Consider the following 27,272-nt stretch of genomic DNA (forward strand, 5'->3'; position numbering starts at 1 on the left):
TATGGGTCTGCCCTTAGGCCAGGGGAGGAGAGGGAGGCCAGGGTGCTGGCGGCAGCAGTAATACCAAGCAAAATGAGTATCTGAGGGTTACATTTGGGGCTGAGAGGTCCATTGCCCTCCCCCTCCTTACTGATTTCTGATCACCCAGATGATGGAATGGTGAATTTCCTTTCGGGACTTTTTTTTTTTTTTTTAAGATTTTATTCATTTATTCATGAGACACACACGCACAGAGAGAGAGAGGCAGAGACACAGGCAGAGGGAGAAGCAGGCTCCATGCAGGGAGCCCGATGTGGGACTTGATCCCGGGTCTCCAGGATCATACCCTGGGCTGAAGGCAGCGCTAAACTGCTGAGCCACCCAGGCTGCCCCCTTTCAGGACTTTCGTAAATGGAGGCTGAATGAACAAAACGTTGTCAAAAAGTTAAGGCAGCACTTCTAGGAACAGGCAAATCAGCATGATGGCTGCCTGAGAGGTACTGAGAATGTCCCAAATGGTGGCTGAAGCCCAGTGATGGTCACCCAGGCAGGCAGTTGGCAGCAGGGAAGTATGTCAGGGAATAGCAGGCCCCAAGCACACAGACAAGGTCTCAGGGGACTCCCATCTCTGGGAGGCCCTCCACCCCCAAGAGCAGAACCCTGTTCTCCATGGCTCGATGAAGAAAAAGAATAGTATTGCCATTGTTCTACCAAGGAACAGAAAACTAGAGCCCTGAGGTACCAAACTAGCCATGGGCATACAGAACAGGGGCAAAAACCATTTCACACCCTGGTCCTCAGGGTGTTGGGCCAGGATCTTGGTCCTACAGATCCTTGGTCCTACAGCTTGAAGAAAGGAGCTCTGAAATTCAAAGCTGGAATTAGGTAGACTGATGTGTCTATTGATGAGTTGACATTACTACTACATCTGAGACATTGGCAAAGTTACAAGGTGTAACACATCCAGAAAAGGGTCAAGTCTCCATCAAAGGAAGGAGAAGTGTCTTCTTTTGTGTTCCACAAACACTTGGGACGCCTGGGTGGCTCAGCGATTGGGGGTCTGCCTTCAGCTCAGGGCGTGATCCTGGGATTCCCGGATCGAGTCTAGCACCGGGCTTGCTGCATGGAGCCTGCCTCTCTCTGTGTATCTCTCAGGAATAAATAGATACAAAAAAACAAACGCTGATGAACTGGCCAAGATCTTTTTTTTGGGCCTGCAACTTAATTTCTTAAATTAGTGAATCTGTTTTTCCCTAAGTGAATTTGCCTTCTTCCTAAGAACAATCTCTGATCACAGCTTTTATAGCGTCAATCAAAAAGACAAAAAATATTTCTTCAGGTAGTCAGCCAAAAATAGTTATTATTTGTTGTTTGTATAACAAGGGACCATTGGATAATCATTAAAATTAATTTTATTAATATAGACAACATGTACAGACATAAAGTGTGCTGTGCTGAAAATAAGGGTTTACTAGATTTTTTGTTAAGTTTACTTTCCCATTATCCAATATTGAAAGTAGTCTTTTGTATTATGTTGCTGCAATGCAACTAGGTATCATACATCTAATTCCCATTCTTAACAAGATTCACAGAATCATAGCCTTCTAAAATGTTTTAGAACTATAGTTCTCATTATGTAGCTCTATTTCATACTGTTCACAATTTCATTTACAGTAATGCCATCATTGTAGAAGCCACATAACTCATTCAGTAAAATAATCACATATTATACCAATTAATTACCCCATCATCCAAGTAGAAAGTCCTGAAATTTCCTTTGGAAGATGTAGTTTTACTTAACCATCATGCATTTTACAAAATAACTTGTTCTTTCAAAATCAGAGTGGCAAGTGCCACTTCTCAACCGCATCCATAATCCAGCATTCTGAGTTAAATAAGGAAACAGATCTGCTCTGTTTGACCACTCTCTGTATTCTTCTAGTTGCCCAATTCTGTGGCTAAAGCAATTACACAAACCTAAAAAGTCAGATTTTCTGAAAGTGGATGGAACGTAACAATCTCACGAATGTTAATCTCCTGTCATTTGCCCAAAGTGCAAACTGGCACAAAATTCAGACATCTTTTTCATTTATGAAAAGGTTCGTAAGACAGGAAATTATATCCCTAAATTGAGATTTTCACATGGAAATAGCCTCTGGGGAATCTGATAGACGACAAAGAAAGGCTTCAGGGAGACTTAGAGATGAAGTCAGAAGTGAAATCTTAAGTTTCCATTGATCCCAAGGATTTTTTTTATTATTATTTTACCTCCAAAAGGGCAGAAAATACACCCAAACTCTTTTAAAAGTGGCCACTGGAGTCTACTTCTAGAACAGCTATATTAAATAGCTTAGCTGATGGATCTCCATAGCTAAGACAATGAAGTTAAGGCAGGAAAAAGTACAACCCAGCAATTTTGTGGGTTTTTGGGTTTTTTTTTATTCAGTACCCACAGAGGTCTTTATAAAAAAGGAAGAGTGCAGTAACTCTATTGGGCTAATTTCCTGATCATAACATTTCCACCCACATAGTGTCCCAAGTCTTAGAATGGTTGTAAGCTTTAATAACCTCAAGTGTATAAATGCAGCAAGCTTGCAAAAAACATGCATCATTGTGAAAGTTTGCTTGCCTACGGCCCATACTTCCTTAGTTTTGTGACTTTGAGAATGCTTTTTAAGGTTTGCTTTTGATTGTTGTTGTTGGTTCAGTAACCTTTTTTGAAGATGGCAACTTTTTCTGAGTTATTAGAACTGAAAATTGCACTAAGACTTTATGATTCCCAGTCTGAGTCCCTGACCTAAATCATTTCACCTGGGACTGACATTCATGCGCCGGAATGGATTGTTTTCCTAGAAATTCTCTTCTGTTCTTGCAACATCCTCAGAGCAAAGCTGGCTGGACATTTCTGACTCAGTTTCTTACAGCTTTCTCACACATCACTGGAGACGTGATCAGTTTTGTAATAAGTACAGAGGCACACAGTTCTCAGGCTTTTGTGTTACAACAATAAATCTCAGCCTCTGTGTGATGTCAGCACAACTGAAGATGGTTTGGGGCACTACTGTGAGTATTTAAGTGGCCATATTCTAATAAATTTCCACACATTCATCCAGTTAAAAAAACCTGTCTTGACTCCAGGTGTTTTCTCTCCTTCTCTCTGATCAGTGTTGTTTGGGTTTTTATCTGTGACTTCCTTTGTTTTTGTAAGGGTCTCATATACTTCTTGGGCTCTGGCAATTTCCTTCTGTGCATCAAAATGGACTTTCTGACTGGTCAGGAGGGGAACAATTAAATTAAAATCATTAATTCGCTTGTTTAGTTTCCGGATGTCTTCTTGAAACTGCTCACAAACTTGGTTCCACTGCTTCTGTTCATTCAGTGTCATTGGATTCCCAAGTTTTTTTCTTGATGCTAAAATGGCCTCTCTGAGTTGATCAATGGTATCTTTTATTTCTTTTTGCATTAGGATCCATTCTGGTTGGTATCCATTATCTATCAGTATTCTGTTCAGGTTGTGAGTCATGGGATCGATATATGAACAGCCGGAAAATTTTTTTAGAGGTTTTCCCTTCCCACTGAGATTGTCGAAGTCTCCTTTGGCCATTGATTCCTGAATGAGATCCTCTACTAAACGATCTATAGCCTGAGTTATCTTTTGTTCTTTGCTCTGTCTTACATCTTTAACAATTACACTATTGGCGAAATACTGGCTTTGTAGTTTCTGCTTCTGATATTCCATCACCTGCTCAGTGGCACGGTCTGCTCTAAACTGCCTATATTGCTTCTCCCGTTGACTTGGGGTTCCGAAACCAATACCTTCAAAACTTAAATAATGCCGGTGTTGGGGTGTTTTATATTTGAATTTGTCTTCTTCTTCCTCTGCTTCTTCAACTTTATTCTGTCGGGCATTTGTTTGTCCTATCACATGGGAAAGAACCTTCCTATAAGCTTCTTCGATCCTTATAAATGTGGCAGAATCAGCAGTACTAGAGTCACCGTCTGGATGGTATTGCTTGGCAAGCTTATGAAAAGATTCCCTGACGTCATCCGCAGAGCATCCTTCATCCAGATTTAGCAGCCTATAATATTCTCTCATCTTCTTTTTGGATTTATGAGTTGACATCATTCTATTTCTAATGACACCGAAATATGGAAGCATTTTCATTCGATTAGGTATCATTGAAACATTTATCAGATGAGATCTTAAGATCTGAGCTGTTGTCACGTACATCGTGTTCATAATTGTACCCAGAGTTCTTCCTAACAGTGATCTACAAATAGACAACAAATATAGAATCATGAAAGTTGTACTGGGACACCTGAGTGGTTCAGCGATTGAGCGTCTGCCTTTGGCCCAGGGCGTGATCCTGGAGACCCAGGATTGAGTCCTGCATTGGGCTCCTTGCACGGAGCCTGGTTCTCCCTCTGCCTGTGTCTCTGCCTCTCTCTCTCTCTGTGTCTCCAATGAATAACTAAGTAAATAAAGTCTTAAAAAAAAAAAAGTTGTATTATCAGCAAATCTCATCTTTTCAGCCACCAGGGAAAAATTACAGGTACAATAAGGGGCGGTTCTTTCTAATGCTGCTGCCAAACGCTTACAGCCATATTTCACTCATGTTAGCAGACAAATGGAAGTTGATGATGTGTAGCATTAACATATTGTGATGTAATCTGGATTCTACTCCTCACTGACCTCAGAATTTCAGAGCTGGCAAGTTCTTGGAGATCTAATCTAATCTTCTCATTTTATAAGAAAACGTCGGCCCAGAAGGTTAAGCAACATAACCCAGTCATACAGCAGGGTGTAAGGAAAATTAGGGGTTAGGGGTAGGGCACAATAAATAATTGCTTAATTCTCTGTATCCCTAGCAGATTATAAACCTCAACACCTCCACTGTCTGATGGAATACCGTCTTCATCATCTCCAGGAGTCTTCTCATGGGAAGACTCACACATGAAACCGAGAACCCGAGCAAGTATGTACCTCGTCTGACTCGACACGGAATGGAATCAAGTGTCCGAAAGACTTTAATTAAGCTCTGCACCTTATCAAGAAGGAGCTGTCTGCTACATGCTGGGACGCCGGGACGAAGGGCGGGCCCTCCCGACACGTTAGCTGTTTGGTTTTCTTGTTGTTGTTGTTAGCTGTTGTTTTTAAAACGCATGGTCTAATAAATAAAAATCTTAAAGAAAAAAAGACATAGAACGCATGGTTTAGCAGAAGAGCACGGCTTATACCCAGATAACGGCAATGAAACGCCACAAGTGGTTTAATGCGAAGTGCGATTTTTGATGCACGAACGCTAAGGCTGAGCTCCTGAGGACCCCAGTTTGCTGAACAATTTGGGGTTAACGGCTTTTGGAGGTGGGCGAGACGGCGGCGGTGAACCACCAGCCGAGGGCTCTGCGGGGCAGGGTCGGTCCTGACCCGGGACTCGCCCCGCCCCGTCCCGTCCCCCACTCACCTTCCCGGCCGCGGCGAAGGGGCTTGGCGGCTCCCACCCCCATGCTGCGCCTCTGCGCATGCGTACGCGGTCTGCCCTTCCGCTGTCCGCGCGTCTCCGCTGGACTAGACCATCTGCCGGCTTACACGGAGGGGACCACACTGGGGACGGAGGCCAGAATCGTACCTAATTGAGACAGAGGCCCTACTTTAACGGGGAGCCCAGGAGCCTCTCCTAAAACGAACTTCACCCCGGAGGACACAGGGACGGCATCCCGGAAGGCTCCGCCCCGCCCCGGGGCGATCCGCTCCGCCTCCGCTCCCCACTCCAGCGCGCGGTGGTCTGGCCGATTGGGATTGTGGGAAGTGTAGTTCGAGGGCCCGCGCGGCGCGCTGCGGCCTTCGTAGTGCGCCTGCGCCTTCCTGGAGGGAGGCGGGGCGACGGATGCGCGGCGGTGCCCTGGACCCGGGCGGGCACGGTCCCCTGCCGAGCGTGGTGAGTGTAGGCGGGGACCCCTGAAGTCGCAGGGGGTTGGGCGCGACGGCCCTCAGGAACTTGCTTTTGAGAAGGGACCGCGGAGTGGTTTCCTCGATCAGGACCTGGACAGCCTTTTCCGGGTCTGCAGGTGGGGCACCTGCGCAGAGGCCTCTAGCAAACCCAGGCTGGAAACCGTCTTAGGTCTCGTTAATTTAGCAACTACTTACTGAGCAGGTGGCTTAGCCAGGCGCTGGTAGGTAGGGTCTCCTCGCTTTTAAGCTCAGCCACTGCCGTGGGTATTTCTTGTTTCCCCCTCTTGGACGGGGAGATACTTTCTATTTTTTTATTTTATTTTTTTTAAAGGACCAGATGGGTCTTTTTTTTTTTTTAAGATTTTATTTATTTATTGAGAGAGAGAGAGAGAGAGAGAGGCAGAGACACAGGCAGAGGGAGAAGCAGCCTCCATGCAGGGAGCCCGACGTGGGACTCGATCCTGGGACACCAGGATCACACCCCCGGCTGCAGGCGGCGCTAAACCGCTGCGCCATCAGGGCTGCCCTGGGAGATACTTAAAAACAAACAAACAAACAAAAAAAACATAGAAAAAGGCAGAAAATTGCTATTCTCTGTGTCTGCTTACCAGTACTTTTGTCAGCTTACTTACTGTGCGAAGTGCCTTATGTTTAGTCTCTTTTTAAGTGTAGTTACTTTCATTTTACACGTGATGAAATAATGATTGCATCAAACACAGTCAATTTTTTTTTTTTAAACACAGTGAATTTTTGTGAGAATTGCACAAGGTATGTAAGCCACCTGGCACAGTTCCTGGCGCATTAAGCAATGTATTTGATTATGACTGGGTCTCCTAAAAGGAGCCCAAAATAGGTCCTAGCCTTTCTGAGCTTCTGAATTTACAGGCGGTATAGCAGTTTGCTGACTCCCATGTAGTTGCACAGAGAAAGATTTAAATACTGAGGCAGAGGGATTGCCTTATAATAAGCAAACAATGAACAAGCTAGCGTTTCTACCCGGCGTCTTAAACACAGCATAAAAGGGGGGGAAAGCATGGACACAGCTTTAAAAACTGTTATTTGTCTGACACTTTGCATTTTACAAAGCACTCATCACAAGTCTCCTTTAAAAAAAAAAAGATTTTATTCATTTATTAGAGACACACAGAGAGAGGCAGAGACACAGGCAGAGGGAGAAGCAGGCCCCATGATGTGGACTCAATCCTGGGTCTCCAGGGTCATGCCCTGGGCCGAAGGTGGCACTAAACCGTGAGCCACCTGGACTGCCCAAGATTTTATTTTTAAATGATATTTTACGATCCCGGGGTCTTAGGATGGAGTCCCATTTAGGAATCACCACAGGGCGCCTGCTTCTCCCTCTCCCTGTTTCTCTGCCCCTCTCTGTGTGTCTCTTGTTAATAAATATCTTTAAAAAAAAAAAACCTACACCCAATGTGGGGCTGGAACTCACAACCCTGAGATCAAGAGTCCCAGGCTCCACCAGCTGAGCCAGCCAGGCACCCCAAGGGCTCTATTTTAATCCATGTTATTCTTTTCTTCTCTTTCTGGTTCTGTGATAACTGCATAGAAGTTGATATATTGCCAAGAAGTTACCATAGTAACCAAAAATCACTTCCCCAAAACTTGACTTAATGGTGCAGTCAGCATCCTAAGACTACATATTGTCCAGTGATGCTTGCAAATGGTAAATTCTGAAGCTACAGTTCATAAAACAATCATGTATATGCTTTCCTTTCTGGGTGCCATCTTTTTTATTACTTATCATTTTTATTTTTTTTAGTAGGCTCCATGCCCAATGTAGGGCTTAAATTCACGACCCTGACATTAAGAGCTGCAAGCTCTACCACCTGAGCCAGCCAGACACCCCTCTGGGTGCCATCCTAATTCATTTTTTAAACTATTTGCTGAAGAAAGAGTCTCATGCTGAGACGCCTAGGTGGCTCAGTTGGTTAAGAGTCTGCCTTCAAAAAAAAAAAAGAGTCTGCCTTCAGCTCAGGTCATGATCCTGGGGTCCTGCACCAAGCCCCACCTCAGGCTCCCTGCTCAGGGGGAAGCCAACTTTTCCCTCTCCCTCTGCCCCACCACCCCCTCCTTGTGCTCTCTGTCTCAAATAAATAAATAAATAAATAAATAAATAAATAAATAAATAAATAAATAAATAATTTTTTGAAAAATAAAATCTTTTAAAAAATAGTTTGATATAGAGAGCTCAGCTTTTTTTTTTAAAAGATTTTATTTATTTATTCACAGAGACACACACACAGAGAGAGAGAGAGAGAGGCAGAGACACAGGCAGAGGGAGAAGCAGGCTCCATGCAACAAGCCCAACTTGGGACTTGACCCCGGGTCTCCAGGACCACACCCCGGGCTGCAGGCAGCGCTAAACCGCTGTGCCACCAGGGCTGCCGAGAGTTCAGCTTTTAAAGAAAGCAGTGGGTTAATTTATGTAACACAACGATACTCTAAAGTCTAGGAGTGTTAGGGAAAGTACAGTGGAAAAGAGAAGATTCACATTCATTTGGATATTTTCTTCTGTTCTCTCTTCCCAGCAAGGTAACCCAGTTATCAGACCCTCCTGTATGGGTCTGTGGGACTTTGCCAGTGGTAACTGCCCTCCCCCACCCAACTGATTTTCGTTTTTAGCATAGAATTAGTGTGATGATTTATTGTCACTTGAGCCTGAATTATCTGTATTTGACTGCTGCTGATTGATCCACAGCACTTTCTGTTATTTGAAATTATAATGTATACACCACCCCCTAATTGCAGGCCACTAAGGGGGAAACTAATGCACACTAGCTGTCTGGGAACCAAAATTTGAATTGTTTCTAACCCATATTACATTTACTGACCATGTTTATTGAAATCATTGCTTTACAGCACAGCTACTGTGTACTTTTGTCACCCTTCAGAATTTGTTTCCAGCTTTATTGAGGTCTAGTTGACAAAAATTGTAATATTTAAGGTGTATCGTTTGATAATTTGATATATGTATATATTGTGAAATAATCACTATAGTCAAGCTAATTAACATATCCATGACCTCACATGGTTACTTTTTTTTTTTTTTTAAGATTTTATGTTAAGTATAGTCAGTCTAGATGTTTTGATAAGTTAAAAAGACCAGTATATGGGGGGGTAGCCTCCTTTCACTGCTTACTGGTTGTCAAAGATTTGAGCAACCAAACTAAACATTAAAACTGTCACCTAACATTCTTTGCTAGAGAATCATCCAAGATGCTTTATGGAGAGAGTAGGTTTTAAGGCAAATTGAATTCCAAAACACCTTTGTAATGAGATGTGAGGCTAGTTCTGTTTATTTATTTATTTTTTTTAAGATTTTACTTTTATGTATTCATGAGACACACTCAAAGAGAGGCAGAGAGGTACGGAGAGAGAAGCAGGCTCCCTCCCGGGAGCCCAGTGCAGGACTCAATCCCAGGACCCCGGGATCACGACTGGAGCCAAAGGCAGACGCTCAACCACTGAGCCACCCAGGCACCCCACGGCTACTTTAAAAAGCCCACTCTGAAAATAAAATAAAATAAAATAAAATAAAATAAAATAAAATAAAATAAAATAAAATAAAATAAAATAAAATAAAATAAAAAGCCCACTCTGTAGGAATGCCCCTGAATGCCTCTTTCGTCTTAGGGTCTTCCAAAGACGCCTCAAGCTCTGATGAGGTGATACTACTTCATTTGGTTCATGCTATTCTCAATAGAAGAGTACAGGAAATGAGCGTATAAATCCAGTTTGTTACCCAAACTCCTTTTGAAGATGCCCTTCTTGATTATCATTTCTTGTATTAAATGAAATTAAAGAATCATAATTTCTGTTCTGTAGTTGACAGCGAGGTTTAATTACCTACTCTGGGGGATATCCACAGTGAGTGAATGGTTCTGTCCTTGTTCTTAGGAAATACATGTTGAAATATTTATGGAGGAAGGGATATGATGTCTGCAAATTACTCTCCAATGATTTAGAAACAAATGCATGTACAGAGCAAGGGAGAAAGAGAGCAAACAGTAAACCAGATGGAATGAAATAAATGTTAATTGGAAAATCTGGGTAAAGATTATTTGGAAAGTTTTTGTATTCTTGCAGCTATTCTGTGTTAGGCATTTTTAATTTTTTAAAAAGAATGTATTAATAATTGCCAAAAATGGGAAGGAACCAAGATGTCCTTCAGTAAGTGAATAAACTGTGGTTCATGCAATAAAATATTTGGTGATAAAAAGTAATTGAGCTATCAAGCTACGAGAAGACATTGAAGAACCTTAAATGCGTATTGCTCAGTGGAAGGAAACAATCTGAAAAGGCTCCATATATGATTCCAACTACATAAAACTATAGAAACGGTTTTGAAAAATGAATGGATTAAAAATAGGCAAAAGAGGGCGACTGGGTGGCTCAGCGGTTGAGTGTCTACCTTTGGCTCAGGGCATGATCCCAGGGTCCTGGGATTGAGTCCTGCATCGGACTCCTCACAGGGACCCTGCTTCTCCTTCTGCCTGTGTGTCTGCCTCTCTCTGTGTCTCTCATGAATAAATAAATTCTGAAAATAAAAATAAAAATAGGCAAAAGACTTGAATAGACATCTCTCCAAAGAAGATACACAATGGCCAACAAGTATATGAAGAGAAGCTCAGCACCACTAATCATTAGGGAAATGCAAATCAAAACCACAGTGAGCCAGCACCTCACACCCATTAGGATTCTGCTATCAGACAAAAGAAAAAAGTAGCAAGTGATGGCCAGGATGTGGAGAAGCTGGAACCCTTATGAGGACATAAAATGGTGGAAACATTTTTGATGGTCACAATTGGGAATTGTTACTGGCACCTAGTGGGTAGAGACCAGGGATGCTGCTCGACATCTTACACTGCCAAGTTTATCTGGCAAAGAATTCTCTGGCCAAGAATGTTGAAAATGCTGTTTCGGAGGCCCTGTGTGGACTATTCTTTCTCTCATTTCTCCTTTCCACTTATTTCTCCCTAAATCTGTGATGGTTCAAACAAGGACTAGCAGGATGTTGGAATTAAGTGCGACTGTGGAAATCTAGTCGTAGCATACTGAAAGAAAAATGACATGCCCAAGTCCACACAATTTGTGGCAGCTTTTTCTGCCTAAGTCTGCAGATTTAATCAGCAGCGTTAGTGCAAGATTTCTCCTATAATCCTCTTTATCCAGACGGCAAACCTGGTTACATGCTGCAGAAGGGAAGACCTTGCTAGAGTTATCTGCATATTGTCTTGGCATATAGCTTTCTAAAATAACTTCAATTCTGGGAGGAGTTTGTTTCAAAATGTGGTTAGTAGTACCAGACCTTCATTAAGTCATTTATTAGATTTTTAAATGTATTATTTGTGTCCAAATGATCAGCTGGCAAATGTACTAAGAACAATAAGTCACTTCCCAGCAACACTCTTGGGAGCTTTTGATCCTGTGTCTCGCAGCCCCGGGGCAGGCCTGGGTCCTTTACTTTGTTTTATAAAATAATTAGTGAAAAATGGACATTTCATTGATTTTTTTTTTTTTAAGAGGGCACAGAAGGGAGGGTTCCATTCAAAGCCACCAAGCAAATTTCCTAAATGTTGCCAGTAGACTTCTGTTCCCAGGCTCAGTGAGGTGGGCCTTGTACCTCCTATCTTCTTCCTTCTTCCAGCCTTGGCTTATCTAAAATGTACTCTAAGTTTCACCGCTTCATGCAGAAAACAGGACTGAAGTTGCCACTCCACCCAGCCTTTCAAGGACCACTTATTACCTTCAACTGGGTGTCTTGTAAGAGTTTGTGTATGTGGGAGGGGAAATGGTGGTGTCTGTCTCATTCCCGATGCAAGTGGTTTATAAAGTAGTCAGATTACAATTACAAAACAATTCTTTTCTCTAGGTACAGGAGTAAAATTCTGGTAGTAGGAAAAATAAGATCTTTTTTCTCCACACCATTAACATAATAAAAATACATAAAGTAGCAATGACAATGTTTTTTTTTTTTTTTAAAGATTTCATTTATTCATTCATTCATGAAAGACACACACAGAGAGAGGCAGAGACACAGGCAGAGGGAGAAGCAGGCTCCATGCCGGGAGCCCGATATGGGACTCCATCCCGGGTCTCCAGGATCTTGCCCTGGGCCAAAGGCAGGCACTACACCACTGAGCCATCCAGGGATCCCGCAGTGACAATGTTCTTAATAAATTGCCCATTTAAAAAGCTGTGCTCAGCATAAGAATGTTTCACACAAACTTCAGGATCTTAATTACCTCTGAAAGTCTTAGGAGGGGGAGTCCCAAGATTTTCATTTGAATCACTATAATAACAAAATTTAAAGTAATTTAAAGCGGGGAGAATCCAATAACTACGGGAGACTGGAAACATAAATTATGAAACATCCCTTGCTCTGCAACCTGTAAAAAGAATGAGCCAGATCTCTAGCCAGACCTCACAGCTGTAGAAAGGTGGCCAGTGTATTTTCTGAATAAATAAATTTTGCTAAATTATATTTAATAAAGGATGAATCAGTTTGCACTCCAACCTATCTGGGGATGCCTGCTACTCTATATCATTGATAACACATTGGCTAAGTAATTGAAATGACAGACAATAGTGAGTGTTGTTGAGGAGAAATCAAAATGGTCACATATTGCTGATGAGAATGTAAAATGGACAACCTTTAAAAAACAGTTCGCAATTACTCAAAAGTTAAACAGGGCAGCCCGGGTGGCTCAGCGGTTTAGTACCTGCCTTCAGCCCAGGGCATGATCCTGGAGACCCAGGATCGAGTCCCACGTCGGGCTCCCTGCATGGAGCCTGCTTCTCCCTCTGCCTGTGTCTCTGCCTCTCTCTCTCTCTGTTTCTCATGAATAAATAAATAAAATATTTTTTAAAAAGTTAAACATAGAGTTGTCATGTGACTCAGCAATTGCCCTCCTGGGTATATATACCGAAGGGAACTGGCAATATACCTATGCACAAAAACATACACACAACTATTCAAAGAAGCATTATTGGGCGTCTGGGTGGCTCAGTCCATTAAGCATCTGCCTTCAGCTCAGGTCATGATTTCAGGGTCCTGGGATCAAGCCCCCCCATCAGGCTTCCTGCTCAACAGAGAATCTGCTTCTCCCTCTCCTCCCCTGCTCATGCTCGCTGGCTCTCATTCTCTTTCTTTTTCTCAAATAAATAAATTTAAAACAAAAACTAAAGCAACATTGCTTATGATGGCCAAAAAGTAGAAAGAACCCACGTGCTCATCAACTGAAGAATGGATAAACAAAATGTGCTGTGTGCATACAACCTGATATTATTATGTGAGAAGTATAAAGTACTGATTCACATCACAACATGGATGGACCTTGAAAATACGCTGAATGAAAGAAGGCAGATACTAAAGATGAGTGGTTGCTAGTAGACAGAATTCTCCTCTTGGAGTAATAAAAATGTTCTGGAATTAGGTAGTGGTTATTGTTGTATAAGCTTGTTAATATTGTAAAAAATCACGGAATTGTATTTCAGAAGTTGAATTTTATACCAATTCTGTCTCAATGAAAAATCAAGTGTTAATATTTTTATGTTATGAAACTGGAGTACTGGGGGACGCCTGGATGCCTTAGCAGTTGAGCATCTGCCTTTGGCTCAGGGTGTGATCACAGGATCCTGGGATCGAGTCCCGCATTGGGCTCCCTGCCTGGAGCCTGCTTCTCCCTCTGCCTATGTCTCTGCCTCTCTCCCTCTTCCTGTGTCTCTGCCTCTCCCTCTGTGTCTCTCATGAAAAAACAAATCTTAAAGAAAAAAGAAATTGGAGTACAGTTGGTATTTTGTATAGTTTAATACGCAGAAATTCAGACATAATCTTATGGCAGTCATAAATTAAAATTGGGTATGTGTGATCGAGTGATTTAGACTTTGATTTAAAATTGAAATCTTACTAAATTTACATGTATTATCAACTTATCTAAGAGAATTTTAGCATCAACTTAGAAGTTTTGAAGGTATCAAAATAATTCTCAGAGAATTTTTAAGTCCTAGATAATAAAAATATTGAGGAAAGAAAATAAACATAGAAGACAAAATTTAGCCACAAGTGTTTTCATGTGTCTGGGATAAACTATCAGCCAAGTCCCCTTAACAATAATGATTGATGTTTACTAAGAAATACGGTTGCCTGGGTGGTTCAGTTGGTGGAGCGTTCAGCTCTTGATCTTGGGGTTGTGAGTCTGAGCCCCATTTGGGCATCGGGATTACTTATAAAAATATATAAGCTGAGTTTTGAATGTGTAACTTTAATAAATTTAATATTAGTTTAAAAAGCAAAATATACCTGAAAAACCTCCCCGCTCATCCCTGCTCTCCTCCTTTGCTGAGGGAGTGGTGGCAGTTGCTGTGTGTCCTTGTGGAGATAATTAACACATGAGAATGCCCTTGGGGCGCCTGGGTGGCACATTTGATTAAGCATCTGACACGATTTCAGCTTAGGTCATGATCTCAGGGTTGTGAGATGGAGCCTCAAGCGGGACTCTGCTCAGCAGGGAGTCAGCTTGAGATTCTCTCTCTGCCCCTCCCCAGCCCTATCTTCTCTTTCTCTCTCCACCCTTCCCTCCCTTCTCTACCTTTCAAAAAAAAAAAAAAAAAGAATGCCCTTTTACTCACACTTCTTTGATATATAAATGGAAGCATAGTATACATATCTTCCTTTATGTTTTTCACTTGACAAAATCTAGATAAATACCTTTTTTTAGATTTTATTTATTTAGTCATGAGAGACAGGCAGAGGCACAGGCAGAGGGAGAAGCAGGCTCCCTGTGGGGAACCTGATGCGGGACTCGATCCCGGAACCACGGGATCACACCCTGAGCCAAAGGCAGACGCTCAACCACTGAGCCACCCAGGCATCCCAAATCCCACCATTCTTTTGAAGAAAATAATAATTACAAAGGATTCCCAGGGTTTACTCTCACTTCTTCAAAATGATCTCTACCAACAGCCAACCCTGGATGGTGGTCTGGCTGGCTCTTCCAGTGGCCAGAAGATGCCACTGTGGTCATGGCTCTCAGTGTCCCAGGAGGGCCACTTGAAAACTGGCACAAATTTTGGGAGGAGATAATAGATGTTAAGGGCCGAATTGCTTTCCCCCCCCTCCCCAAATTTGTTGCTGAACTCCTAACCTCCCAGTACTTCAGAATGTAGGAAATAGGAAATTGGGCCTTTAAAGGAGCAATTAAGTTAAAATAAGGCCATTGGGGTGCCCCCAATCCAGTCTGTCCTTAAGAGAGGAGGAAATCTGGACCCACGAGGGGACACCAGCAATGCACGTGCACAAAGGAAAGGCTATGTGAGCACACAGTGAGAAGGCGGGCTCAGAAGCCTTCATCTTGAACTTCCAGCCTTCAGAACCCTAAGAGTAATTCCTGGGTAAACCCCATCCTGTGCTATTTTGTTACAGCAGCCTGAGCAGACATATACGGGTTGTGTGATCCTCAGTGGACTCCAGGAATTTGTATTAGCCACATCATTGCCCCCCCCCCCCCCCCGATGGAAAACTCTAAAGGCAAGTACAGGCTTTTGCATCCTCAGTCTCCTCTTGCTGGACCTTACAGATCTCGCTTCTGGCTGCCGCTGCCTCCTCTCCACCAGGGCTCTCATACCACCTGGAATGTCTGCATTGGGGGCGGGGGGGGGGCACACTTAGGGCCCCAGAGGGAATGGATTTAAGATCTTGGGCTTTCAGGCAGCGCTGGTGGCCCAACGGTTTAGCGCCACCTTCAGCCCAGGGTGTGATCCTGGAGACCCGGGATCCAGTCCCACATCAGGCTCCCTGCATGGCGCCTGCTTCTCCCTCTGTCTGTGTCTCTGCCTCTTTCTATGTCCGTCATGAATAAATAAATAGAATCTTAAAAAAAAAAAAATCTTGTGCTTTCTGGCTTGCCGAAACATGTGGGATGGGGTGGCGGTACCTATTTCTCTTGGCCTCTAGGAAGAAGGAACCAGAGCTCATCATTCCCTGTTCCTTTGGATACCCTTCTCCTAGTCTCGGTGGCATCCCTCTCTTCTGGGCCCCCAGCTGCACCATCTGTCCATTTTCAGGCTCCTTTTCGGTCCGGTCTTTCACTTGATTGCTAAGTGTGCACTCTGATTACCTAAATCATCTACACTCTCCTACCCACTCAGTTCCAGCGCCAAAGCTCCGTCTCTAAGCTAATGACTAACCTAGGAGTGGTATTAGGGTAGGCAGGTCACGAATCCCTAAAGGTTCAAAGCAGTCCCACCTCCCTCTGAACAATATTGACTCATTTTGCAAAACGAGGTCACACCTTGCACACACATCCCGAATCTTAGGGTGCTGCATACACCCTCAGGGCATCAAACAAAGGCACAGTTGAAAAGACTGATGTGAAAAAAAGAAAAAGGCTGATTTGCTGTGGATGCTGAGAAAGCAAGATAAATCTTTTATAAAGCTGAGGGAGTTTTCAATACTTGGTTTTCAACAAAAGTGAAGGATAACCTAATAGATTTGTCAGCTGAATATTTAATTTAAAATGATTTTTCGGGGATCCCTGGGTGGCGCAGTGGTTTGGCGCCTGCCTTTGGCCCAGGGCGCGATCCTGGAGACCCGGGATCGAATCCCATGTCGGGCTCCCGGTGCATGGAGCCTGCTTCTCCCTCTGCCTGTGTCTCTGCCTCTCTCTCTCTCACTGTGTGCCTATCATAAATAAATAAAAAAAAAAAATTAAAAAAAAAAAAAAAGAAACCTGTAGGCTTTTAAAAAAAAAAAATAAAAAAAAAAAAATAAAATGATTTTTCGTTGGTATGCCTGGGTGGCTCAGTGGTTGAGCGCCTGCCTGTGGCCCAGGGCATGATCCTGGAGTTCCGGGATGAGTCCCATGAGCATTTGTGCTCCCTGCATGGATCCTGCTTCTCTATGTCTCTGCCTCTCTCTCTGTGTCTCTCATGAATAAGTAAATAAAATCTTAAAAAAAAATGATTTTTCGTGATCTTGTTTTGTTTTTGCACATAACTGAAGCAGGGGACTGAAGGATACTATAACAAAACTATTTTTTTTCCTGTAAAAGTTTGCAGTGGCACATAAAAATTTAAAGTGCGGTTTGACTCTGAGTGTGCACAAATACTTCAATTCATGAACCTTAAAAAAATCGATTGGGAATATTGAGATCTTCATTCTTTTATTGCAATGCTCAGGATAAAGGCAGGGCTCAGGAGTTAGCATTTGCACTAAATTGACCCATGAGAATTGCCAGGTTAACAGATGGAGGATTGAGGATTAGGATTGCAGTTCAGAGGGACAGTCCTTTTTTTTTTCTTTTTTTAAGATTATTACTTGTTTATTTGAGAGAGAGAGAAAGAGCACAAGCAGAGGAGAGAGGCAGAGGGAGAAGCAGACTCCCCGCTGAGCAGGGAGCCCTATGTGACTTGATTTGGGGCCAATCCCAGGACCTTGAGATCACCTGAGTAGAAGGCTGATGCTTAACTCACTGAGCCACCCAGGTGCCCCCAGATAGACTTTTTTTTTTTTTTTAAACTTATTTATTTTAATGGTTTATTTTTTTTTTTTTTAGGATTTTATTTATTCATGAGAGACAGAGTGGCAGAGACACACAGGCAGAGGGAGAAGCAGGCTCCATGCAGGGAGCCCAACGTGGGACTTGATCCCGGGTCTCCAGGATCACGCCCTGGGGCCGAAGGCGGCGCGAAACCACTGAGCCACCCAGGCTGCCCCTGATAGACAGACTTTAATATTTCTGTCACAAAGCATGGACGTTCTGTCTATATTAAGTGACTTCATAATCTGAATGAGGTATTTTATTATTACTTTTAAATTTTATTGATTTATTTTTTTAAATTTTACATATATATATTTAATTTATGATAGTCACACACATACACACACAGAGAGGCAGAGACACAGGCAGAGGGAGAAGCAGGCTCCATGCACCGGGAGCCCGGTGTGGGACTCGATCCCGGGTCTCCAGGATCGCGCCCTGGGCCAAAGGCAGGTGCCAAACCGCTGCGCCACCCAGGGATCCCTATCTTTTTAAATTTTATTTTTTAAAGTAAGCTCTACGCTCAATGTGGGACTTGAACCTGGGACCCTGAGGTCAAGTCACATGCTCCACTAACTAAGCCAGCTGGGCACCCCCTGAATGTGAAGTATTTTAAATGTATTTTATAACATCAGATTAAATGTAACCTTAATGTACTTAAAAAACTGTGAGTTAATGTTTTTACAGTGACAGAGCTGTAGCTTTGTTTTGGGACATAGTTGTATGACTATAATTCATATGTCACACAGTTCACCCACTTAAAATGTACAGTTGAGGGCAGCCTGTGGTTTAGCGCCGCCTTCAGCCCAGGGTGTGATCCTGGGGACCCAGGGTCAAGTCCCATGACAGGCTCCCTGCATGGAGCCTGCTTCTCCCTCTGCCTGTGTCTCTGCCTCTCTGTCTCTCATGAATAAATAAAATCTTAAAAAAAAAATGTACAGTTGAGTGGGTTTAGATACGTCCATGGGGTCATGCAACCATCTCCACGATCAATTCTAGAACATTCTCATTACCTAACATAAACCCTGCACCCCTTAGGCATCATCCTCAAAATATTATCTATCCCCACAGCCCTGGGCAACTACTAATCTATTCTGTGTCCATATAGATTTGCCTGTTCTGGACATTCCATATCAGTGAACTATAAATGTGGTCATATGTGACTGGATTCTTTCATACAGCATGTTTCAAGGTTTATCCATGTTATAGAATGTATCAGCGCTTCATTTCCTTTAATGGTAATACTCCACTGTATGGATTGACCACATTTTCTTTATTGATTCATTAGCAGATGGACATTTGGATTGTTCCTTCTTAAGAGTTAATTTAAAAATGTTAATTAGTAATTGGCTCCAGGGGAGCCTGGCTGGTTTGGTTGGAAGAGCGTTTGACTCTTGATCTCAGGGTAGAGAGTTTGAGCCCCACAATGGATGCAGAGATTACTTAGACAAATATTTTAAAAAATTAAGAAAACCAATTGGCTCCAGATAAAGGAAAATAGCCACATGTTGTGGTAAATAAAAGGCTGAGAAAAAATGGCTATCAATTACACAGGTAACTGGTAAAAAAGCAGCAGCTCAGGATGCCTGGGTGGCTCAGTGGTTGAGTGTCTGCCTTTGGTTCAGGTCATGATCCTGGGGTCCTGGGATTGAGTCCCGCATCAGGCTCCCTGCAGGGAGCCTGCTTCTCCCTCTGCCTGTGTCTCTGCCTTTGTGGGTCTCTCATGAAGAAATAAATAAAATCCTAAAAAAAAAAAAAAAAGCTCAGGGAGAGAGGCCAAGAGGTGCCGTCGGAATTAACAGGAACATGAACTCAAAACCAGAACGACTGGGATTTTATGAATCTTCCTGAACTACTTGCAGCTGCACTGGTCACTTGAACTCAGGCCTTTTGACACCTGGGGGCTGCTGTGCATGGGTGTCCCCTCAGTGTGTGCGGGGCATCTACTACTGTAGGAGAGGCAGTTTCACTCTCCAGCAGCATGAGGCCATATTTCTGTTCTCCCTTGAACCCGGGCTGTGAGAGCTGGGGGGGGGGGGGGGGGGCGGGTACCTAAACTTAGCCAATTGGATCATCCTGCCTGGGGCTTTAAGCCTGGATCAGTGACCCAGAGACACAGGAGGTCAGAGTTTTGGTGGGGACACAGCAGATGGAATGCCCACTGGCAGTGGGGCCCATGGAGGCAGATGTGGTCATGGCAGCAGTGTCCTTGACATTCTCCTCCTGGGGCAAGATTTTGGCTGTGGTTCTGTTCCCTTAGCGTGAGAAAGAATAGCCAAGGGAACTGTGGTGAAAAAAATAATGAGGCTCTAGCAGCTGTATCATTATTAAACTTTATTATGATTAAATACGATGTTGTACTTGAGTTATTTAAGAAATCTATAGTTAAAAAGAGTAAAAAATTTGAGGAGGAACATTTAGAGGTCATGAAGTTTCTCTTAGAAACTGTAACACTCTTCTTCAGAACACTTGGCTTGTTTTGGGACTCACAGCTGAATTCTTTGATTTGTTATGACCAACAGCATGGATTAACAGTTGGACCTCCACCTGCCTCTGCCCAATCTTTCTCCCTGACAACAGGGTGTGACCAAGGACTGATGTTTTATTCCTGTGTACATACAGAAACATCTGTAATAAAAGATACATGTCCATATTTATTACAATACATTAACCTCATCTTTGCCTTTTTATTTTTAAAAGATTTTATTTATTTACTATGAGAGAGAGAGAGAGAGACAGGCAGAGGGAGAAGCAGGTTCCATGCAGGGAGCCTGACGTGGGACCGGATCCTGGGTCTCCAGGATCACGCCCTGGGGTAAAGGCAGCGCTAAACCGCTGAGCCACCCAGGCTGCCCAAAGATTTTTATTTTATTCATGAGAGACACAGAAAGAGGCAGACACACGGGCAGAGGGAAAAGCAGGTTCCCTGTGGGGAATCTGATGCGGGACTTGATCTCAGGACCCCGGGATCACGACCTGAGCCAAAGGCAGATGCTCAACCACTGAGCCAGTCAGGCATCCCGTCTGCCTTTTTTGCATTGACTTTTTCATAACTCAAATGACCTTTTCTCTATCATTATAAACTAATGGCTGCTCATATACTCATCATGTCCAAATAATATTGTTTACTGGGACTAGACAGTAGGACACCCTTGAAGCAGATTCCCTTGTTCTTTCAATTATCATCCCTATTTTCAAATGTTTTTTGGTTTCTGGCAACCAGATATATATTTTCTGATTTTTCTAATTTGCATGCAGGTGCTATTAGCCTCTACTTTTTTTCCCCCCAAGATTTTATTTTTAATCTTTACACCCAATGTGGGGCTTAAAGTCACAACCCTGAGATTAAGAGTTGTATACTCCACTGACTGAGCCAGCCAGGTGTCCCTTTTAGCCTCTACTTATATTACACATTTTTCGTTAGATCTTTTAACTTTCTGTAAATGTCATAGGACAATGTTTGGCATGTAAGTAATAGGTACTAAATGTCGAGTGAACTCGCCTGAACAAACGAATCAGTTGTTTTTACAGCAAAGGGACCCATGTGAAATGATGCCACCTGAACCTCCATGTGATGACTGTGGCTGACTATTCAGTGTGAGTAAAGGGGACATCATTGGCCAGCCGCCTGGGCTGGGCCTGGGCAAACCTACTTGCATCATCAGAGGCAGTGATTAGGAGGTTAGTGAAGGTAGCTCTCCTCTTAACTCCCTACTCTTTCCTTTTGTAAGGCTAGAATTTACATCTTCTGTATAAAATGACTGCTCTGCTGTTAGGTCTTGAGTTTGAACTCCACAGGAGATATGAACAGGGTCTCTGGATATCCTTTCAGTAAGGTACACTCCTGTTGGGCAGGTAGAGCTTAGGTCATATCAGCTTGGAGGCTGCCCAGGAGTCTAAGGATAGCTGGCTGCCTTAGGGCTGCTGGGCCATTCCTTGTTCACTCTGCTACAGGAGAAGAGAAATGTGGTACCAAGCTTGGGGTCATGTACATGTGCCTACTATGTCAACGCAGATCTCCCAAGTCCAGGATTGCATATCCAGATTGGAAATGAATGGCCAGAGCGGAAAACACACACAGTGCCATTATACTCTTTATTAGTCTGGGTAGATTGCTCTCCACTTGCTCTCACTCCTCCCAAACATACTTACCATACTTCCAATATTCTATTTATCACCATTCTCAATTTTATGTTCAAGGTATATTTGTTGAAATCATACTAAATTACCACAGCTTTCGTAACTGGGAAGAACTATGAAATAAATGCTGATGTCTGAGTGCCTACTCTATGCTAAGCATGGTTTTTGGCATTTCACACACATTAACATAATTATCAAGACAACCGTAACAGGTATTTGCCTACCTTAGTAGATGAGGAGACAGAGACAGAGAGAATGAGTAACATGCTCTAGTCCTATGTTTGAATCTAGATGCCACCAAAACTCTCTTTAACCTTCTAGTAGTTACCAGAGTATGAATGTTGATAATTTGTAGAATCACTGTGAAGCTAAAATCTGGGTAGTAAAGAAACTGTCAATAATCAGAGGGGGATGTTTAATAATATTTCAAAGCAGAAAGTACACTATCCCTCAGAGCTGAGAGCTACACACAAATTTTATGACACTAAATTATGCTTAGGATAATTAGCATAGAGAAGTCTCAATTCAAACCAGTACAGATACATAATACAGGGCAAAGATATTAACTTAGTAGTCTTGTTGGTTAACTCTTCAAATGCTAGAGAACATATAACTACAAAAAATGGAGGTGGTTAACATTAAGAAGGACAAAGAGCTTTGGTATCTATCTGGCTGAAAGTGAAAGGAATTCTGAATGACCAACTTGATTTTGAACAAGAAGGTCTGGAACAGGTAAACCCTGAAAGACCACTGGAAGGGACACACACAGGTCTTAGATAGGCTGCACCAGTCTTGTTTTAACAAATCTCTGTTCATTAAAAAAAAAAAAAAAAAAAAAGGCCAGAGGTGAAGGTGAGGGCCTCTTTTTTAGCAGCTGTTCTTCTCAGCTGAGTCCATGATAAAACTCACCATGCAAATACCTTTTGTTCAGACTTTGTTCAGAATTGGCCCTATTCCTGAATTGGGAGGTTTCAATCCTCTGTGACCCAACGGATCTTGCCATTTTCTCCAAGCCTTATAGCTCCACTGGCTACCAGCTGGAGGGCTGCAGGAAATATTTTATGCTCTGCTAATTTCACTCTTTCCGACAGAGTTGCAACAGTGTCACCTCTCTTCACTGGAACAGATTCTTGTAAAATAATTTGTCCAGCATCTACATCTTCCTGGAGAGGGAAGCAGAAATTTTGAACATTACTTTCTAGCTAGTACATATAGATACTAATAATATTTTGTTAGAAAGAGACATACTCACAGCTACAAAGTGCACAGTACACCCAGTGACTGTGACCCCAGCTTCCAGGGCTTGCTCATGGGCATTTGAACCCTTAAAAGAAGGGAGCAAGGAGGGGTGGATGTTGAGCATCTTCCCTGGAAATTAATAAAAACACAGTGGTCAGAATTTTAAAATCCTGTGTACTCTACCCAAGGAATGTTTTCCATCTAGAATCAGGAGTCAGGAGGAGCAGGATTTCTCTGGGATGGGTGTTTCTTTGTAAAAGACAGAAATGAAGTAAAGGGAATATAGGTTTTCATCCAAGAGGCCCGGAGCAGCAAGTTCCTGCCTTTCACAACTGAAGACACATGCAACAACTCTGAATAGGTGCTTGCAGTGACTGAAAGTTGGACAAGAGGGGGATCAACTGTGGATCACAGAGCTCTCAAAGAAAATTTGGCCTGTCACTAGTACATCCTATTAGGGAGTGACAGGAGATTCTCGCACGGTGTCTATGTGCTTGACTTCGAACTACGAAGTGGCATGTCCACTGGCAAGATACTAGTTAGTTCCGTGTGCATTGCCAGTTTTATATTATCCATAGGTATTCTATCTAACTATGTTCACTTAAGAAAAAAACATAAACTCTTTGGAAAGAGAATCATTTATCACCAAAACATGTGCACAAAAAGGGACAATAGGATGTAGTCAAACTTTTAGTGGAAAGGGCAGGAACACGGGCAGCCCAGGTGGCTCAGCAGTTTAGCGCCGCCTTCAGCCCAGGGCGTGATCCTGGAGACCCAGGATCGAGTCCCACGTCAGGCTCCCTGCATGGAGCCAGCTTCTCCCTCTGCCTGTGTCTGTGCCCTTCTCTCCCCCCTCTCTGACTAAATAAAATCTTAAAAGAAGAAAGAAAGAAAAGGCAATAATACAAGGCATGTTTTCCAGAGAAATAATGCCTTCCTTGCCATGTGTGCTATGGTCTACACTTCCTAAGGAAAAGATGGACTCTTCATTTTGGGATTCAAGGAATCACTTTCTTTTGCTTCTAAACAAGTAAAAATGTATCTTCTGAATATGAAATATTAGTAATGTGAGTAACCTAATCTCCTAAGCTGTATTAGAGAAAACGATTAATTACAGTAGGCCAAAGAAAACTGATAAAAAGAGCAGGATAATTAATGATCATTGGGTCATCCTCTGAGCTGAGGAAAGGAAATTAAATTATGACCTGTGTTAAAATGGCCCAGTAAATATTTAATTGGGATTGTTTGGGAAGCTAACGACCCTGTAGCCTGCATTCAGTTGATTTCTCAATGTGGTGTCACGTAATTTTTGCTTACCATCCCATTTTCTGACAAAGGGGCCAGATAAAATTCTCATGAATCCTGCAAGACAGACTATGTCTGTGGAATACTCTTCAAGGACTTGGTCAATGGCAGTGTCAAATTCTACACGACTTTTATATAATTTATGGTTGATTACCTGTAATAGAAAAAGATAAGCACAATCTTTTCAATGAATTACCAAAAATGATTTAAAACTCAATCTGTACATTGACTGTACCTTCCTTCTTTCTCATGAAGATACACCTGATAAAAGGAATTAAACATGGGAAGGATGAAGTAGAAAGGCAAGCCTAGCATATACCCCAATCCAGAAATCCAAAAAATAAGTTGTCCTACAGATGGAGGTCTTGTTGGAGGGAGGGTGGGAGGTTTGAGTTTGTTTATTTATTTATTTATTTATTTATTTATTTATTTATTTATTTATTTATTTATTTATTTATTTTTTATTTTTTGGAGGTTTGAGTTTAAATACAATCTGCAGGGCAGCCCCGGTTGCTCAGCGGTTTAGTGCCTCCTTGAGCCCAGGGCATGATCCTAGAGACCCAGGATCGAGTCCCATGTGGGGCTTCCTGCATGGAGTCTGTTTCTCCCTCTGCCTGTGTCTCTGCGTCTCTCATGAATAACTAAATAAAATCTTAAAAAAAAAATTTAATAAATACATACATACACACATACAATCTGCAGGAAAGACACTTTTCAAAATAACTCACTCTGGTGGGAATTCCAGCTCTTTCCGCTTTATCTAAACCAGCCACTGCAGCTTTGTTGGAGATAACAACAACAATGTGTGCACAGCTACTGGGCTCCCTAGTACTGTCTATAAGAGCTTGCAGGTTTGATCCTGAAAGAGAGAGAAACATATTCGTAAGTTCACGTTTCTTAAAAAAAAAAAAAAACAAAAACGTTCTATTTTGCATTGTGAATGGTCAAGATTTCTGAATAAATGTCTTAGAAAAGACTGGCAAAACACGTGAAGCTTTTAAATTTCCTTTCTCTCGGGATAATGGATTAATAGCTTATTAAAATGTAGGCACTCCTGGTTTGAGGGTATGTAATTGGCTCCTGCAAAATCATATCTCATGACCAAGAAGAGTAATAGTATATAACATGATTTAAAAACTGACTGGGGGGGGGCGATCCCTGGGTGGCTCAGCGGTTTCGCGCCTGCCTTTGGCCCAGGGCGGATCCTGGAGTCCCGGGATTGAGTCCTGCGTCGGGCTCCCGGCATGGAGCCTGCTTCTCCCTCTGCGTGTCTCTCTGCCTCTCTCTCTCTCTCTATGTCTATCATAAATAAATAAAAATAAATCTTTAAAAAAAAAGAAAAAGAAAAAAAAAAAACTGACTGGAGGGCAGCCTGGATGGCTCAGTGGTTTACCACCGCCTTCAGCCTAGAGTGTGATCCCGGAAACCCGGGATCGAGTCCCACATCAGGTTCCCTGCATGAAGCCTGCTTCTCCCTCTGCCTGTGTCTCTGTGCCTCTCTCTCTCTGTGTGTCTCTCATAAATAAATAAATAAAACTTAAAAAAAAAAAAAACTGACTGGAGGCTCAGTATGCCTTTGGCTCAAGTCACAACCGAGTCAGGCTCCCTGCTCAGCAGGGAGTCTGCTTCTCCCTCTGCCCCTGCCCTCTCATGCTCTCTCAAAGAAATAAATAGTATCTTAAAACAAACAAAAAAAAAACCTGACTAGAGAGGAAGAGGCAGCTTAATTAACAACAAAAATCAACTCTTATTTTTTTTAATTTTTTGCTTTTCTCTCAAAATTTTTATTTTTTGTTATTCTTCATTTTAAAAATTTATTTTATTTAAAAATTTTTTAAAAGATTTTATTTATTTATTCATGAGAGACACAGAGAGAGCGAGAGAGAGAGAGAGAGAGGCAGAGACACAGGCAGAGGGAGAAGCAGGCTCCATGCAGGGAGCCTGATGTGGGACTTGATCCCGATCCCGGGTCCCCAGGATTATGTGCCAGGCCGAAGGTGGCGTTAAACCGCTGAGCCACCTGGGTTGCCCCATTTTTAAAATTTAAATTCAATTAATTAACATATAGTATAAGTTTCAGAGGTAGAGGTCAGTGATTCATTGGTCTTCCATAACACCCAATGCTCATTACATCACATGCCCTCCTTAATGCCCATCACTTAGTTATCTTACCCCCACCCCCAATCTCTTTTCTAAGATTTTATTTTTTAAAGCAATCTCTATACCCAAGGTGGGGCTTGAACTTCCAACCCTGAGATCAAAAGCCACATGCTTTACTGAGTCAGCCAGGTACCCTGAAAAATCAACCCTCTTAAGAAGAAAGCACTATGACCCTTATAATAGCTTCTTTGCTTTACCATCAACTTGGGCCCAAAGTATATTGAAACTTTAACATAGACTTGGAAAGCAAGTACACTTCCAGGAATGTATCCTAAAGGAATAATCAGATATACACCTAGAAATGTACTGCATATTTTACAAAAATGTTTACAACGTTACTTACAATAGTGGGAAAAATAAACATGCTATCATGCTATCTCCATTTCTTTTATTTTTTATTTATTTATGATAGTCACACAGAGAGAGAGAGGCAGAGACACAGGCAGAGGGAGAAGCAGGCTCCATGCACCGGGGGCCCGACGTGGGATTTGATCCTGGGTCTCCAGGATCGCGCCCTGGGCCAAAGGCAGGCGCTAAACCGCTGTGCCACCCAGGGATCCCCGCTATCTCCATCTCTTAAGAGAATATGATGATCTTATTTTACCCCCCCCCATCCACAAGGCAACCATAAATTTCATATTATTATTAAAAAAACCCTCAGCTGTTTTAAGACTTTTCAACTAGAAAGCTAGGATACGAAAATTGGATTTTGTCTTTTCTGGTTTCTGTTTCTTCAAGTGTCTTCCTGATACCCTCTTCTCTTCTTTAGGTGTCTCAGAAGCCCCCCAAAAGTGGAAAGACTGAGGACACAGAATAACACTTCTTACTGACCCCCCTGCTCTGCCTTCCTGACAGTGTCCTCACAATCTGAAGGAGGCTGGGGAGAAGGGAGAAGGAAAGGGCATTTCTATAGCCTCATAGTAAAGAAGGCACAT

At 42.6% G+C, this 27,272-nt stretch overlaps 2 protein-coding genes and 1 long non-coding RNA gene across 4 annotated transcripts in view; 1 reads left to right on the forward strand and 2 right to left on the reverse strand.

Annotated features, from left to right (window-relative positions):
- Positions 1 to 1,373: 1,373 nt before the first annotated feature.
- DNAJC28 (DnaJ heat shock protein family (Hsp40) member C28) lies at positions 1,374 to 5,869 on the reverse strand. Of its 2 annotated transcripts, XM_055313693.1 has the most exons (3): positions 5,445 to 5,869; positions 5,025 to 5,162; positions 1,374 to 4,250 (listed from the first exon to the last, which is right to left on the reverse strand). In XM_055313693.1, the coding sequence occupies exon 3, from the start codon at positions 4,217 to 4,219 to the stop codon at positions 3,038 to 3,040; it is 1,182 nt and encodes a 393-aa protein (XP_055169668.1). In that variant the 5' UTR covers positions 4,220 to 4,250; positions 5,025 to 5,162; positions 5,445 to 5,869; the 3' UTR covers positions 1,374 to 3,037. The 2 variants fall into 2 exon arrangements, with proteins under 2 accessions (XP_055169668.1, XP_055169667.1); XM_055313692.1 differs by lacking the exon at positions 5,025 to 5,162.
- Positions 5,861 to 27,271, forward strand: LOC129502191 (uncharacterized). The gene is made up of 3 exons (XR_008662902.1): positions 5,861 to 5,918; positions 17,509 to 17,747; positions 27,107 to 27,271. It is a non-coding gene; the product is annotated as an uncharacterized LOC129502191 (long non-coding RNA).
- The window catches only part of GART (phosphoribosylglycinamide formyltransferase, phosphoribosylglycinamide synthetase, phosphoribosylaminoimidazole synthetase), a 31,598-nt gene continuing 25,895 nt past the window's right edge, over positions 21,570 to 27,272 (reverse strand). Inside the window, exons 19-22 of the mRNA XM_055313690.1 lie at positions 24,906 to 25,036; positions 24,190 to 24,331; positions 22,886 to 23,001; positions 21,570 to 22,796 (exon numbers count right to left, since the gene is read on the reverse strand). Of these exons, the coding sequence (XP_055169665.1) occupies positions 22,605 to 22,796; positions 22,886 to 23,001; positions 24,190 to 24,331; positions 24,906 to 25,036 (581 nt within the window). The 3' untranslated portion in view covers positions 21,570 to 22,604. The remainder of the gene's footprint in view (positions 22,797 to 22,885; positions 23,002 to 24,189; positions 24,332 to 24,905; positions 25,037 to 27,272) is intronic.

This window comes from Nyctereutes procyonoides, unplaced genomic scaffold, assembly GCF_905146905.1.
Source record: "Nyctereutes procyonoides isolate TBG_1078 unplaced genomic scaffold, NYPRO_anot_genome, whole genome shotgun sequence".
In the NCBI taxonomy this organism is placed as follows: Eukaryota; Metazoa; Chordata; class Mammalia; order Carnivora; family Canidae; genus Nyctereutes; species Nyctereutes procyonoides.

Bases quoted from the DNA above. Each gene is read 5' to 3' on its own strand.
- DNAJC28 (XM_055313692.1), bottom strand. From the start codon at position 4,219: ATGAACACGATGTACGTGACAACAGCTCAGATCTTAAGATCTCATCTG.